Source organism: Bacillus rossius, chromosome 1 (genome assembly GCF_032445375.1).
Source record: "Bacillus rossius redtenbacheri isolate Brsri chromosome 1, Brsri_v3, whole genome shotgun sequence".
NCBI classification, from domain to species: domain Eukaryota; kingdom Metazoa; phylum Arthropoda; class Insecta; order Phasmatodea; family Bacillidae; genus Bacillus; species Bacillus rossius.
The window spans coordinates 158309760-158325819 of NC_086330.1; the positions used below are offsets into that span (position 1 = coordinate 158309760).

General features: G+C 37.7%; 1 protein-coding gene across 1 annotated transcript in view; it reads left to right on the plus strand.

Annotated features, from left to right (window-relative positions):
- LOC134546339 (hemicentin-1-like) overlaps positions 1 to 16060 on the plus strand; it is a 345137-nt gene that overhangs the window by 33581 nt on the left and 295496 nt on the right. The window contains exon 5 of the mRNA XM_063389116.1: positions 10655 to 10839. Within this exon, the coding sequence (XP_063245186.1) occupies positions 10655 to 10839 (185 nt within the window). The remainder of the gene's footprint in view (positions 1 to 10654; positions 10840 to 16060) is intronic.

A 16060-nucleotide genomic window follows, 5' to 3' on the forward strand; every position in this document is an offset into this window, starting at 1 on the left:
AAAAAGCAGGTTGGAGCATTGACTTCAGCTGACAGAGGGAAAACAGTTTCTGTTGAATTATGCATGAATGCTGCCGGCACATTTATGCCACCCATGCTGGTGTACCCAAGGCAAAGGATGAAGTCCGAACTGCTAAACGGTTGCTCTCCTGGAATGTGGGCGCAGTGCCACATTTCTGGCTGGATGCAGAAAGATATTTTTGAAAGTTGGTTTGAGAGTTTTGTGCAGTTTTCAGGTGCATCAAAGGAACGTCCAGTTCTCCTCCTGCTGGATGGGCATTCAACTCATGTTCAAAACTTAAATATTCTCGATAAAGCCAGAGAATGTGGGGTGGTTATAATGTGTTTTCCACCTCACTGCACCCACAGACTACAACCCCTTGATGTTGGAGTTATGAAACCTCTTAGCACATATTATGACCAAGAGACAACAAACTGGTTAAGATCGCACCCAGGAAAGGCGGTCACTATGTTTCAGATTGCTGAGATTCTAGGAAAAGCCATCATTAGAGCTGCAACAATGAGCAATGCCATAAACAGCTTCAAGGCGACAGGAATTTATCCTTTTGATTCAGATATTTTTCCTGACTCAGCTTTTCATGCATCAAACACTACTGACCACACCTATCCTACTGTCAGTAATGAATGTGCACTCAGCGAGGCAACAACAGCTGACCCTGGTACGTCTCAAGTCAACAACGAACCTGGATGTTCACATCATCTTGTGCCTTCGAGCCACCAAGACGACTCCATCCTCAGTGACTCAGGGAAGATGAGTGTTTTCACCACTTCTCCAGATCGAATATTGCCCATTCCTCATGTAGGAAAAAGAAACGTTAGGAAGGTAGCATGTCAAGGGCGCCCATATGATAATTTGTAGGGGGGGGCCAGACTTAGGGGTATGAAGTATTTTTAATCTTTTGGAAGACTTAACTGCGGCTTGTTACTAGCCATAAAATAGTTCCAGTTCTGACCCTGTTAAAATTTTTTGTCCTGTTACTAAAATACTAGACCACAGTACTCATTCGCCATAAAAAAATCTTTATTGGCTACTTTATTAATTAAATATTAACTATTTTATTGAAACAAATGAATTTTTAGCAACAAAAATGCAGGAATACAGTCCTTATACTTTTACAGCGTCTCGGGTACACGGATATCAAGAATACAGTCCTTCAACTAATTGCTCTCTTTACCCCTAAATAAATTTCGCGTACAAATTAAATTAAAATAATTATAAAGTTGAAAACGTGTTGGTCAAAAGATTCAACTGTGGGAGAGAAACGATTTAAATATGTTATTACAGTCAGAAAACAGTTGTTTTTAAATGTAACACCTGAAATACGCTTATAATTATAGTCAAAAATTGTTTCACAATTAAATGAATATTACTATGTTTCGATATGAATCATAATTGCTTATCATTTAAAATTAGCACAGATGGATTCAGTAGTCGAGGACTATAAGTTTATTTAGTGATAGTAAAGCGCAGAAAAAATTAGTTTATTATTAAACTAGACAATTTAACCAAACAGTATTTAGAGGTTAAGGAATTAAGTGACACCAAAACCAATGAAAATAATCGAAAATTTCTAAATGCTGACATAACTCATAATCAGCTTTCCACAGAAGAGTTTAGTTCAGCGCAATTAATCTACACAAAACAACTGGACAATATGTCGACGCGTATTTTAAGAATATAAGAAGATCCACATCGCAGTATAATTTTTTTTCGTGTCGTGTGGTGCGGGCCCTCATTTGTGGTGCGGGCCCATAGGCTACAGCCTAGATAGCCTGTGCGTAAATACGGCCCTGATAAACCCTTAAATAACATGTTCAGTACTTAACTTCAGAATTAAGATACATTAGAACCTCGATTTTACGGAGCCCGGACTCAACGAAGCCGCGTTTTTACGAATACATTTTTCAGGAACCATCTAAAATTCGGAAATTTTGACACCAAAATATATTTAATAAAAATTTAAAAAAACACTATGAAAACATATAAAAATATTTATTTTTTATGCACAGCGTATTAATATTTTAAAGCTAATACAACAGCCATTTACCGTTAGTGAATATTGTATAAGTTATTGCGGCATCAAACTCAAAATCGAAAAGAAAAAATGGACTAGGTACACTTTATTTGTCGCAAAGTTTGAAATTTCTTCGATTGAAAAATTATGTGGAGGCCGTAAAAATATATATTTTACCGCAAATGAACTATACTCAACATTACTTACTCATTCCAACATTTCCAGCTCGTGAGCATAGCAACTGAGCTTGAAACCTTGTGAAGCGTGAGAGAAAGAAACGATATTGAGTAGCTACTTCCTCTCCTTTCCGCTAATATCCAACAACCCATGCCATTAGGCATTATCTTGACATGTGTCGCATTCATTACCTTCGCTGCATCGGTTTCCCAGTAAAAAACACTCAAAATTGGTGTAAGTGACAGCAAGTAGACGTGACGAGCGGATTTTCAACTAAGTTTTTTTTTAACTTACTATACAAACAAATAATTCCCTGTGGCTATCACAAATTCAAGGGCTTCTCGCACTAAAATGTACTGTGTTTTTAATGAATGTCTGTCGTTACAGAGCAGCGTTTTTCTTCACCAAATAAGCCTATGATTAGAGACAGTAAAAATTCGCGGATTCCTTTCGAGACAGGCTGGAATCCAAACTCATTTAGCTTAATGCTGCGTCAGTGATTGGACCGCAATTTACCTGAAGGACTCTAGGCCAATGGCAAAGACTCAACTAAAGAAGTATCGAATCATAAGAATCGCAATAAACAGGTGTCCCGAGTCGGTAGCCAATGACCAGGTGATAGTTGCCCGAGTACATAGAGAATCGTTGAGTCTATCCGAGTGGTCAATGAAACCGCGAATTTTTTCAGTCCCTACCTATGATCACTTTTATGAAACAGTACAGGTGTACACTGAACTGTGTGCTTGATCTCCTCGATTATGTTACTAAAAGTGCGTTCATTAATATTTTTCAAGCCTATCTGTTAAAGATTAACTGATAAATATGATAAGGTAAAGTCCATAAAAATGCAAGGCAGGGAATTCTTCCAGCTCATCAACCCAACCCTGGAAAGTCTCGTCTGTGTTCAGTTGTCTCTGGCAAGGAGTGAACAAGTTTGCAAACTCAAATATAAATTTATTTTAGTAGCACGCGTCTTACGAAAAGGAAAGATATCCAAGAAAGGCATGTCGGACAACCTACTGTCACCACACAAAAGTTAACATGATGCAATGCGTGGTGCAACTGTGTTTAGTCGCTGTGATGTCACTTTTATATCACTCGTGCAATGAGGCAAGTTGTGGAATGTTAAAAAAAAATAAGGGGAACGCAAGGGAGGGCAGAGGGCAGATGGCAGTCTTGTTTTTACTATTTAATATTATATATATTCCGTTCAATAAATTATAACATGTATCTTCACGGGGTGGGGTGTTTAAAATTTATGAAGATAACGATTTTACGAATGCAATCCAAGCGACCGTGAGCGTACGTAAAATCGAGATTCTAGTGTAAATTGCTTACGAGTCTACTGAAGGTAGCGGAATCCTTATCCCTTTAAACACTTTTGAAGGGAAAAAGTGGTTTTCCTCAAATTCAAAATTCCAACATAAATTTTACGTTGTATACTTTTCTGGACAATAATTCTTATTTGAGTAACTTTAAATGTGTTAGCTTACCTTAAAAATTGTGAATAATCTGAACGGATGTGACGAATGAGGAAATCTAAGAAACACTACATAATAACAAAGGTTTTTATCTTTACACTTTCACTGATTTATTTACACTTAAGTTATTTATACTGACTGAATACACTAAACTAAATCTAGACCAGATGCATAAAACTGTAGACCTAAAGACTATTGAAAAATCTCTGTTTTGAGATGTTATTTGTGAACATACACATTATGACGAAAAAGTAGCAAAACATTTCGCCGTCTACAAGCACGTGTCAACTGTCGCGTCGTCTAAACTCTGACTGTTCTAAATCTGTTGTGTTGTGTTATCGCGTGAGCTTGGGTAGGATTACGAAGGGGAATGACTCGCCACGGACGTTGCGCTTGAACAGCGTTTTCTCCCTGTACACAACACCTTATATCACAGCAGCAGAACTAATGCTTGAACTAACATAAAAAATGAAGTAGACATGTAAAAAACGATATACAATAATATCTTCGTGTTGAACCACTTCTACATAATACTGAATTTAAATAATTTTCTTTAAAGTAAAACACCTGACTACACTATTTTTTTTTCCTTCCCTGAAAGCTAGGGGGGGGCCACGGCCCCCCCCTGCCCCCGGGTATGGGCGCCCTTGTAGCATGTCGAAAAGGCAAAACAGCGATAATTACAAGTTCTCCTTATAAAAGAGAACTCGAAGACAAACTTTCAGGGAAGGGCAAACTGCAAAATGAGACAGTACAGAAGAAAACACTATCTGACAAAAAACTGAAGAAAAATTTGCCGAAAAAGTGTAAGGGGATTAAGGCCAAGAGAAGAGCAGGAAAAATAAAATCTAAAAATGTTTCATCGGAAAAGGATGTGGATAGCTCAGACAGTGAAGGAAATTGTGATACAGAATGTTTGTACTGCGGCTACTTTTATACTCAGTCTAATGAAGGATGGGTGTCATGTAGACACTGCTACAGATGGGCACACTGCTCATGTGCCGGAGAGGAAGATGAAGATGATGAAGTCAGTTTTGTCTGTGAACATTGTAAGCAAAACTAAATGGTTCACTTTAGTAAAATCTAAACTTTATTAGCAAGAAAATGAAAATCTTTCTTATAAGCGTGTGTTTAATGGCAATGGTTTGTTTCAAAACTTTATTGCTTTAAGGTTTCAAACTTAATAGGTACTTTTAAAGTTCTTGTGAGCGATAATACCTAATGTTTTTATGTAATTATGTATAATAACTCATTATTATGTTGAAACTTTAATTATTACATGTAAACCTTTCACATTTAAAACTTTTTACTCATACCCCATCTTACCCCAACAACCACCCCATCTTACCCCGGGGGTCGGGGTAAGATGGGGCATTTGCCACTCTCTGAGAAAACGAAATTTTTTCGTTAATGTAAAAAGTTATAAGCATTTTGACCAATGTGTTTGAAAGAAAACAAGACAATGTTAACATGTATACATAATAAAACATATTCTGCTAAATAATTTATTAAATATATTACGAAATCCCTTAACCACCCCATCTTGCCCCGCCTTCCCCTACCTTGCCGCAACACATCAGCGACAATGAAGAAAATTGTGTTATTTTCTAATGCCTCAGCAAAGAGACATGAACTCTTTAAGAAAGTTCTAGGTGGGACCTCACTGCAGGGTATTTGCGAGACACGTTGGGTGGAGAGGCACGACAGCCACTTGCAGTTCCAGGGTGACACACTGGTAAAAATTTGTGATGCTCTGCACGAGATTTCACAGTGGAAGGACAGCAAAACTGCATCTGATGCCCAGTGCATTCGACATGCTCTAATCAGTCAAGAGTTCATTGTTTCTTCCATATGCCTGAGTGATGTATTATGTAATTTTAGAAACACTTCATTCCCCTCTTTCTGGTGCCATATTTTATTCGGCGATCATGTTATTCGGGTGTGATTTCAATTTTGCAAGTTTTTTTCTTTGTCTTTGTACAGGAACAACTGTGTCACTAAGCCATTTACTTCAAACACACACCTTGGATTTGAAGAGGGCTATGGATGCTGTTATAGACACCATTAGTGTCCTGGAGAAGAAGAGGCAGGAAGCCGATTTAGTTTTTCGGCAACTATTTGCTAAAGCAGAAGATCTTGCACGAGAGTTGGATGTGGAACTGAAAACACCACGTATTGTTTCACGGCAGATATATCGTGAGAATTATTTTTCTCAACCAAATGTAGCTCAATCCCCTGAGGAATACTATCGAAGAGTAGTTTATATTCCCTTGTTGGACAATATCATAAGTGATTTGAAGAAGAGGCTCAGTCCTGATGTCATGGATATCTTCAGTCTGGGAATACTCTTGCCTCGCACAACCTACACTGAGGAAGATCTGGAAGTTGTGCAGAAAGTAGCAGAGATGTATAAGCAGCTCCTAAATGTGCCGGTCTCCACAGTCCTGGAGGAGTTCAAACTTTGGGTCGCCAAATGGAAGCGCGAATCTGGGGGTGTTATTGAAATTCCAAGTGCTCTGCCTCATATCATTGATTTGTGTGACACAGTAATGTACCCTTCTATCAACAAACTTCTTAAAATCCTAGCTACGCTACCTGTTTCTGTAGCAACAGCAGAGCGTTCATTCTCAACCCTTCGTCGCCTCAAAACATGGCTCAGATCAACAATGGAGGAAGAAAGGCTTACTGGTCTCGCATTGCTGCACATCCACAAAGACTTTCAGCTGGACATTGAAGCAATAATTACAAAATTTGCAAAGACCAGCAAAAGGCGTCTTGAGTTTATCCTGTAAATATATGCATATCAAACCAACATGGCATAATTATTTATTTACAACCAAATGTTCCAAACTAATTCAGATTGACATCACAACACAACTGTAGTGCAGTGTGCTGTATCCTGTGTAGTTGGTTGCATTATGCATGCTGGACAATTCGTTCTTTGGACATAAGAAACCTTGATATATATCATTGGTAGTGAATATCAACTTAAAGAATGTTAATATTTCTGCCAGCAGTTTATTCAATGTTAAGATACAAAAGCTTCTTAAATTGCACAATTTTGCTCCTTCAAATCCACATTTTTCCGGGGAAGGACCCCCGGACGCGCGCTTCAGTTTTGGGTTTTGGTGATAAATTAGACGGTGGTGACCCCCCCCCCCCCCCAAAACAAAAGTCTAGATCTGCCCCTGACTGTCAGTATCATTATCCGTAATCACTCCACTGGAATCATTTTCAGTTACAGTCCTCTGTTGTAGACTAAACCGAAGCTTGTTTGGAATGATGCTGTAACATGGGTCCGATTTGTAACACTCAAGTCTGTAGATACCGATTTAGAGTTAAAATCCGAGGCAAGCAGATGAAGAAAATTACAGCAACATAGTTACGTAAGGTTACAGGGATGTTATTTTAAAAGGGTTAGCGTTATACTTTGTATTCCTTCCTATTGTCGCCAACCGTACATCATTTACAGAACAGCGGTAATTTTGTTCCCATGTAGTTTATGGTGTCTGGTGTACATGTGTTACTGTAAGCATATTTGTCATATACACTTGACATGCGTGTTTCATGTATATAATGTGCGTGTATTGATGACTTGTTAAAATTAAATCATCAAACAATTGACAAAAGTACTAATATTAAAAATAATAAAATAAAAACAAAATATAAAATGTTCACTTTCCTTTTCTCAATCAATTTTTTTAGATTTCTGTGTTTAGACGATGCATTTGAAGTGTGTGTGACAATTTATTTTTCCGTACATTTCTATAATAAAGAAAACTCAAGTAGTATGTAAATGAATGTTCTGGCGATGGAGCTGGGACTAGGAGCAAAGAGCGGGTCATTTACAGACTGTCCTGAGTCACGGCGGCCATCTTGGATGAACTTGACCTTCAAAAATTCTACAAAATGACTCAAAATAATAAAAATATTCCTAAAAATGTCCTTATTTCGAGAGAAAAATTCCCTTTGTTAGGGAAATTGTTCCGTTTTATTACTCAAAAATGTCAATGGCTTGAAAATTCCTAAAAGCGCCTTAAGACCCCTAAAAGCAAGCCGCCCTAAGCCGCTTGGATCAGGGGGCTTATTCTAAGTTTATCGTTTCGGTGGAATTTGTCGTTACCTATCGACTATCGTTCGTTCTCGACAAGTTCGTATTCTAAGTATTTCTGTGACGTCATTCTCGATGTACAAAATTGTTACAAGCTATCGTTTCGTAAGGAGAGGGTATGAAGCTATCGAAACAAATAAATACATCGTTACTGTAATAATGGACGATGCGTGGAGGCGGTATTTGTTACATGTAGCTGTCGAAATAGACGAAGGCGTAGATATGCGCAAAGAAAGTGAACTTCTTCGGGATAAAACTAATCCCTTTGAAATGAAAGAAAAGGATTTTATGGGGATGTTTTGCTTGAGTCGTGATTTAGTGCGATTTAGTGCGACAGTTGAGTGTGGACTTACAAGGACTATGATTTGTCTAAAAGAAAACAGATTTTACTAGCTTACTAATTACATAATAAATTATTGATTACATATTGTAATATATGGTTTCATATCTATGACCACACATTTTCTTAAGTTTTATTATGCTTTTACCAAATTGTAATGTTAAAATAAATTGTTTTATAGTATGTTAGTTTTTTTTTCATGTGTGTGGGGGTGGGGAGCCATAAATTACAGTTGCATATATCTGTGATGCATCTTTTGTAGGTTAAGTTAAGAAGATAAGGTCTGTACATTATAGCATATAGTGAGCCATTTGCACTATTTTATAATTTCATGTAGCTAAAGAACCTAACCAATTTCTCACAAAATTTTACAGTAATTTTATTGAAGCAAAGTTAATACATTCTCCAGATTTTACCTTATTTTTGTGCACCAATATTAGCAAATTGTTAAAACTGCAAAATACCAGAAATATATTTAACAATTAGTAATTAGCACCTTTTTAAATAATTACAAAATTGTCATTAGTAAGATAATACATTTCTGGAGATATTTGTGTCTCTTTTTTCCCCTTAATGCACCTCTCTCATCTATAACTAACTACCACAAAGTTCTTAAACGTAGTTGAACAACATAACCACACTTACATCGGTGGCTCTGTTTCCACTTTATTAGGTTACCAATGGACTTTCATTTCAATAAAATACCAACCACAACACATATAAATATATTTCAAAACTAAGCCTACCTAATTATTTAAATAGACATACTATAAATACTCTTATCCATTTGTCTGTCGTTTTCTTAGATCCCAAACCATTCGAATTCAGTAAAAAACTAAGCTCGCCCCAGAGTTGGTTTTTCTTGGCTGTGGTGAAAATAGGCGACAATTTATTTCGTAGTAGTTCTGGATGATATTCAAAAAACTCCAACATGATTTGTTGCTGTCCTTCTGAAATGCGTCCTTTTTGTGAACTTACTTCATTTTTTGAATCCAATTCGCGTAAGCCGTGTAGCCGTGTAGGTTATAAAACAAACAGCATATAAACACCTCCGCGCCTGAATTGTCACCACATTTGCTAACTTAAATTCTTTATCGTGATAGTTTGTGTAATACTGTGTTTATTACTACAATTTATCTTTTAAATAGCAAAAATTACACTCAACATAAAATATATCACTTCCGACGTAAATATTACATACTTTGTGAATCCCATATATATTATTATTAAAATTACTGAAATAAAATATACGTCTTTTTCATTCGTTTTGTTGCCACTTTGACGCCATGCCCACTCTCGTGTCAGTAAAGAAGGTGAGGGTATCGAAAACTCCGAACTTACCCGAGCGTCTGTGTCGTCGTAACGATAGCATACTTAGAATACATCTTTCTTGCTCTCGATATTTTTTGTCGTTAGAAACCCTATCGAGTGAACTCGATGTTGAGATGACTCGATGGATCTAACGATATAATTAGAATAAGCCCCCAGGACCTTGACCTTGACCTTGAACATTTTCACGTTATCAGGCGTGCATGTACAATTAATACCTTGCATGCAAGTCAAAACTATAGTTACCTATGCAGATCACGAAGAGGAAAAAATGGCATTGCACATAGGCCCAGAAATACTACTTATGTGAATCTCAAGAAATGTTGAATGCCACATCCCCGATCGTATGCTCAGTACACTACATACCATACTTATTACTAGTTGTGGATCTTGCCGATATGGTATTCCACACAACAGGGATCCACTGTATTTAATTACACGCGGCAATGTGTGGGTTCCCTAAGACAAATGTTATATATAGAACGATAAAACAATTTTATGGCTTTAAAAACTGTTGAATCCAAGATTGCGTGTTTGGTTCCTTTCTTTCTTCCTTGAAACATGTTCTGTACTAAAATATAAATTATATTTAGTAATTTCAACGAAAGCGTTTGTCTCTACACATGGGCACGGCGGAAGGGAGCTATATGAATATATTTTAGATAAGCCTACCTGTTTTTTTTTGGGGGGGAGGGGGTCGGGGATTATTAAACACCCCCAAGGAAAGTGTGGAATTTTTTTAATGAAAAGCTGACGCTTTAAAACTAATTTTCATGTTATTTGAAGACCCTCTGAAGTGTGTGTGTGTATATATATATATATATATATATATATATATATATATATATCAAAACCTCAATATCTTAGATAAAAATTTCCAGTTATGAAAGGTAGCTAGATTATTACACTACCACTTATCATGATTATGTCGAAATGTGTAATTAAAGAGAAGGCTATTACCTAATTTTGCACATTCAGAAGCTATAAATCGAGCTTGTTAATGAGGTGCATTATTATAAAAAATTTGGCCATGACTCATCCTACCCCTTCCTGACCCCGCCCTTGTCTGTTCGTATTATTATTTGCATGTGTCGTTGTTCTGCTCCCTTCTGCGTGCCGTCGGTGCCGAAGTGTGCGCGGGAATGTCCGTGGCCACGTGTGACGTGTTCGGCTGTGCGCAGGAGCCAACTCGTCGGTGCTGACGAGGGCGACGGAGAGCGGCAGGGTGCACAACCTGACGGCGATGAAGCTCGTGGGGCTGGACAACCGCGTGCTCGCGGAGATAGCGCTGCAGAGGGCGCCGGGCCGCCAGGAGGTGTACGTCGGCGGCCCGGTCTTCCCGCCGTACGAGTTCTTCTACATCGAGGTAACACCCGTCGCAGTGACAGATGCTTGGCTGAAATCATAGTCACGCGTGTAAGAAAGAGAGGAGCTTGTACGAGTTTTTTTTTAATTCGGCCGCTGCAGCTCTTCGGTAGGAATTCCGTGCATGCGGGCTGTACCTACTTCTGTTGGCAAGCGGACACGTTCGACCGTGTTCACGTTTATTTGTATTTCAAATGCCTCCGCCGATTGAGAATCCTGCCGACTGTGAATCGTAGTGCCAAAGGCGTTAAAGTGGCAGAAATTCATTGTCAGATCAGTGCAGTAGGCCTATATGGAGAAAACATTATGACCTCTGGAATTGTACGGTAATGGTTTAGAGCTTTTAATGATGGCTGCACGAATGTTTATGATGAGGAATGAAGTGGGCGACCTACTGAAGATTTGGTGCATAAAGTCGACGTAAAAGGAAAGAAGCAGACGTTTTACGATTTCTTCGTAACCTGATGAGTTTCCTGATGTCTCGGTGGTTGTTAAACCAGGCGGCAGACTTCTCCGAGGATGGGATTCAAAAATTGGCAGAACGATTCGATAATTGCCTTAATATTGGTGGAAATTATGTAGAAAAGTAGATTAAGATGCAGGCTTTCATGTAACAATAAAATTGTTAAGAAAAGTCTACTTTTTTTATTTAAAATGGTACGAACTTAAAAAAAAAAACAGGTCTTCGAAAGTGGGATAAGCTGGACTCGTAAGATAAAATAAACGCTAATGAGGAAATAAAATGGTGGAGTAAGGTGTTGATATAAATTCCCATGCAAAGTCTGCTATATTAATACAGTCCTTTCATTTGTGTTCTTTGTTGGGAATGTTCATCGAAGATAGACTATTAAGTTCACACTTTCATTAAGCGAGGCCCATTTTCAACTATAACCAGCCTTGGGTGAGTGGCTAATACCGGTCAGCGGTCATCACGATATCTGGGAGACGGCTATCACTGACAAGTGCTTCCCTATCTACAGACAAAAATGAACTAGTATTAGAAGCGACGCCATCTTGACAGTCTCTGCTAGTGTGTAAAGTGCGTTATTTCATTTTTTGATGCAAGAAACACAAAAATACTGCAGAATTAAGGTATGATACTTGCTATGTTTATGTGTGGCAGAAAATTAAACTTTATGTACTCTGTATCAAGTCTGTGTAGTTTTCAAATAAGTGAATTATTTGTGTACTACGTTCATACGGGCTAATCAGTGACCGCCATTAACTGCTAAGAGTAACACATTTTTTTTTACTTGTTTTTTTTCCAGGGAATATTTTCCGTACCTATCACACTATGGCATTTAAAAGTTTACATTTTGAAATATCCATTATGAAATATAAACCGTAACTATACCAGTTTCATTTGTTTCAATGTTATTTTTATGTGATCGCCATTACCCCCTTCTCCCTATCGTCACCCTAACCTTTTTTCTCTCTCACATCCGCCTGTTATCAAACCCATTTTAAAATTAGATTTATTTCGAAATCATCTATAAAATGACTATAACTCATAAGGAATAAATATAAAGCAGATAATTGTTTTCATGTGTGACTTCTAACTCTCAGTTTACGGTATTTGGTAGGAGTAATTTCGTGAATAGAAACGAAGTCGCAGGAACTGGAAATGAATAACCACGGCTCCGCCACAGATGGCGGAAAGCGTGAACCAAAGTTCAAAAAGCCAAAGGGAAACTTTATAGTATAAACGGTTTTGTGAATTTTAGCAATATGGGCAGTTAGTTTTTTTTAAATAAAATTCCTTGTCGTAAATCAAGTCCAAAGCCGGGGTTTATTATTTTTCCATGTATTTTTTTCTTTCGTTTTTTATCGAAGTCATTTCATTAGATAGTTTATAATGTCGATCTGCTAACAAATGATTTAATAGTCACCGTAGTTGCTCCGGCAGCGAATTCTAGCGGCGGGTGCGTTAACTACGTGTGATTCGCGTCCTGAAATGTAGTTGAAAAACACAATTTGCGCATATTTATCACGCTCGGTATTATTTTAAATAATTCTAGGTTAGACTTCATTTCCGAGTTTCGAATTATAAGTGTGTTTGCAACATGAGAACACATGAATTTGCTCGTTACCAAGGTTAGATGTTTATACATCTCTGGCGAGTACTAAAAGACTCGCTCAATTTTTTCGTCCGAGCTGTGCTGTAGTGTTGCAAGCCGTGTGGCCGAAGTCTTTCGGCATGCGAATGAAACGCCAATAACTGAAAAGGGGGGGGGGGGGGGGGGATTACGCAATGCAACCTGGCTGTGCGCCAGAGTAACCGACCAGGCCAGACTGCACGCGAGGAGCAGGATGGCAGGAGATGCACGAAGCAGGATACATAAATTGACGCAGGCCTCTGAGCCTGGGACCACGCACGCCCTACACGCGCGTCTGCGGCACGTCCGCGGAGAAACCCACTGTTCACTGAACCCGAGTCAGATGCCAGATGTTTCCGGGTTTGTGCATCTTTGGATTTCATTTTGAAGTGAAGCGATGAGAGTAAAACGTTTGTGAATAGAATATGTATTTTTTTTTCTAACCTAAGTTTAAAACTAAGAGTGTTTTGGAGGGGTCTAGGTAGGGAATACTCTTAAGTTCGTCTCAGGCCAAATCCTGTAAGCTCAAATCATGCAGGGTCCACTGTCTATTTAAGACTAAAACTAGATAATTTGGTCCCAGGTAAAACCTGCATAGACACAGGGAAAACCCTGGGTTCTTTCATGCGGGATGCAAAATTCATGCATTAAGCAAGCAGGTTGGCTACGGGAAACAGACGGATGGTTCAGGAAGAAGAGCTGGACCGAGTGGAAAGCAGCTACTAGGCAAAGGTGCGGGCACTTGGCCATGGCTGTCCGCATTTGTTTTGGGCAGTACTGGTTGTTTGGGGGGCGAGTTTCGTCATTTCCCTCCAGGTTGCCAGCCAGGGCATGTACTTAAAACTAGAAGTGAAAAAATGGTAACATTAGAGTCCCGCTGGGTCAAAAGTGGGAGAAGACGCATCAGCATTAGAGCCCAGCTGGGCCAAAACACGACTGCCATTCACAGATCGCTGCAGGGACTGGGGCAGGGGCAGGGGGTTGGCCAAAGAGATATTAAGAGATACAAAGGCTCGTTTCCGTTCTTCTCTTTGTGTGATGATTCGTCTTCCGCAAAAAAAAAAAAAAAAAAAAAAAAACTAATAGATGAAGAAAATAATAAGACAGAGGGTGTGCGTATGCGCTTGTTTCAGAAAATTTATATACATATCCTATACAGTCAGCTGTAAATGCCTTGATTTTTATATTTGCTACCAGCGTGCTCACGTTCCGCCTTGTTCAACCATCAGCGTAGAGAGTGCTTTTGAGACAGTCCTTGCATTTACCGCATAAATAGCGCTACCTGTTATGAATGTCATATTTCGTTCAAAGATTTAGTGTGTTCCAAAATGGCAGAAATGTCTAAAGAAACAGTAACACGTGCATTTTTTTTATGGTGTATTTCAACAGTGAGTAATATTTATTGTTAATTAATCATTATTGATGGATCAATAATTATTAAAATTATGATGAGTTATTTTGAAGTGAGTAATAATTTACTTAATTAATGTTTATTAATTAAGTTTTATTTTATTAAAATTTATAATAAATACAATAAAGTTAAGAAATGAAAGCAAAAAAAAACCCCGAGCTGTGCTATTTTTAGATAATTGTCTTCTCTCTATCTCTCTTCTGCCGTTTTACCCCTTACGATTAGGTCTACTTACGATTCGATGTTTGAATTACCAAAAAAGTTTCACTTTTATTACGTGTATTGAGTTACACGCTCTCTTTTTTTTCTATTGTCAAGTTAAAAGTTAGACTATGTTTGGTAAGGTCTGTTAAATAAATGAGATTTTTGCAAATATTATTTCATTATTTCTGTTTCGATAAAGATTATATTCGCACGTAGAGGCGATAGTACCTAAAATAAAAGTTTTTTTACATTGGCTCAGTTACATTAGTGATACGTGAAATCCTTGTTGATTTATTAAAAATCCATAAAAAAAAATTAAAACTATTTTTTTCGGGAGGGGAGGGTTTCACATTTCTTGGTGAACGCAAATAAAATTAAAGTTTGGTTAATTTTACAGTATTTAAAAACATTGACCTAAAATAACAATTATTTTATTTTGCTTACTTATGATCACACATACACACACACAATCGAAAATATAAAGATTTTTTGTGAGAATTTTAAACAACGATTTTACATAATATTTATGTTAACTTCGTTTTTTGAAACATAGGGCCTACTTGGGATTGAAAATATTAATTAGAAAATATTTCGAACATATGTCAATGCTGGATACTCTGTATGTTATAGAGAAACCGTATTAACGGACAAAAAAAAAACACAGAAAAAAAGCCAAAATCAGCCGAAGTCAAAAGTTAAATGCGTTGCGTATTTATATTTTTTGTCAGTTTTTGACGTTTCTCTATCAAAAACAGTGTAACCAGCCACAACGTATGTAAAAAAATTTCTTACCGACCTAAATTAATCAACCTTTCATATAAATGAGAATTAGTTAGACGAGTGGACTTTTTTTTTTTTTTAAATTTTTGCAAGAATTTTATTTATGTAACTCACCTAACCTAACTTCTAATTTTACAACAGTTTACACAAACACACACACATGTGTGTAAATATACATATATATGAGAATGTATGGAAATGCCTGTGGCTGGGGGTCAGTGAATAGCAGGTTCCGCACATGCGAGTGCCAGTATCTGCAGAGGCGAAGAGGCGGAAAGACGCCTGCAGCTGCGCAGGTGACCTTCCGGAGTCCTGGTTTACATGAGTGGAAATGTCCGCACGGCTGCGCCGTGGTGCAGTGTTGCCAGATGTATACGAGACATTCTGCGCTTCTGTGCCGAAACTCGCTTTCGAGTATGACATCCGGTTAGAGCTTCACTGTTACATTTCCTTACGATGATGACGATGAGCTTGCTTCTTTTAAAGGACGTATACACTGAATTATTTTTTTGTAAACTGAACATAAATATTAATGTAAAATTACAGATATTTGTACATTTACAAGAAAACAACTGTATCACTACAAAATAGTGTTCGCAGTAACAGTTCGGATTTTTACCAGGGCATTTATTCTTTGTGTTGTCCCAGTACCCCCAATATTTATTTGTAAACCGTTCCTTGAATAGCTTTCCAATATTAATTGCGCATATTAATAAACACGGTAAAACCAA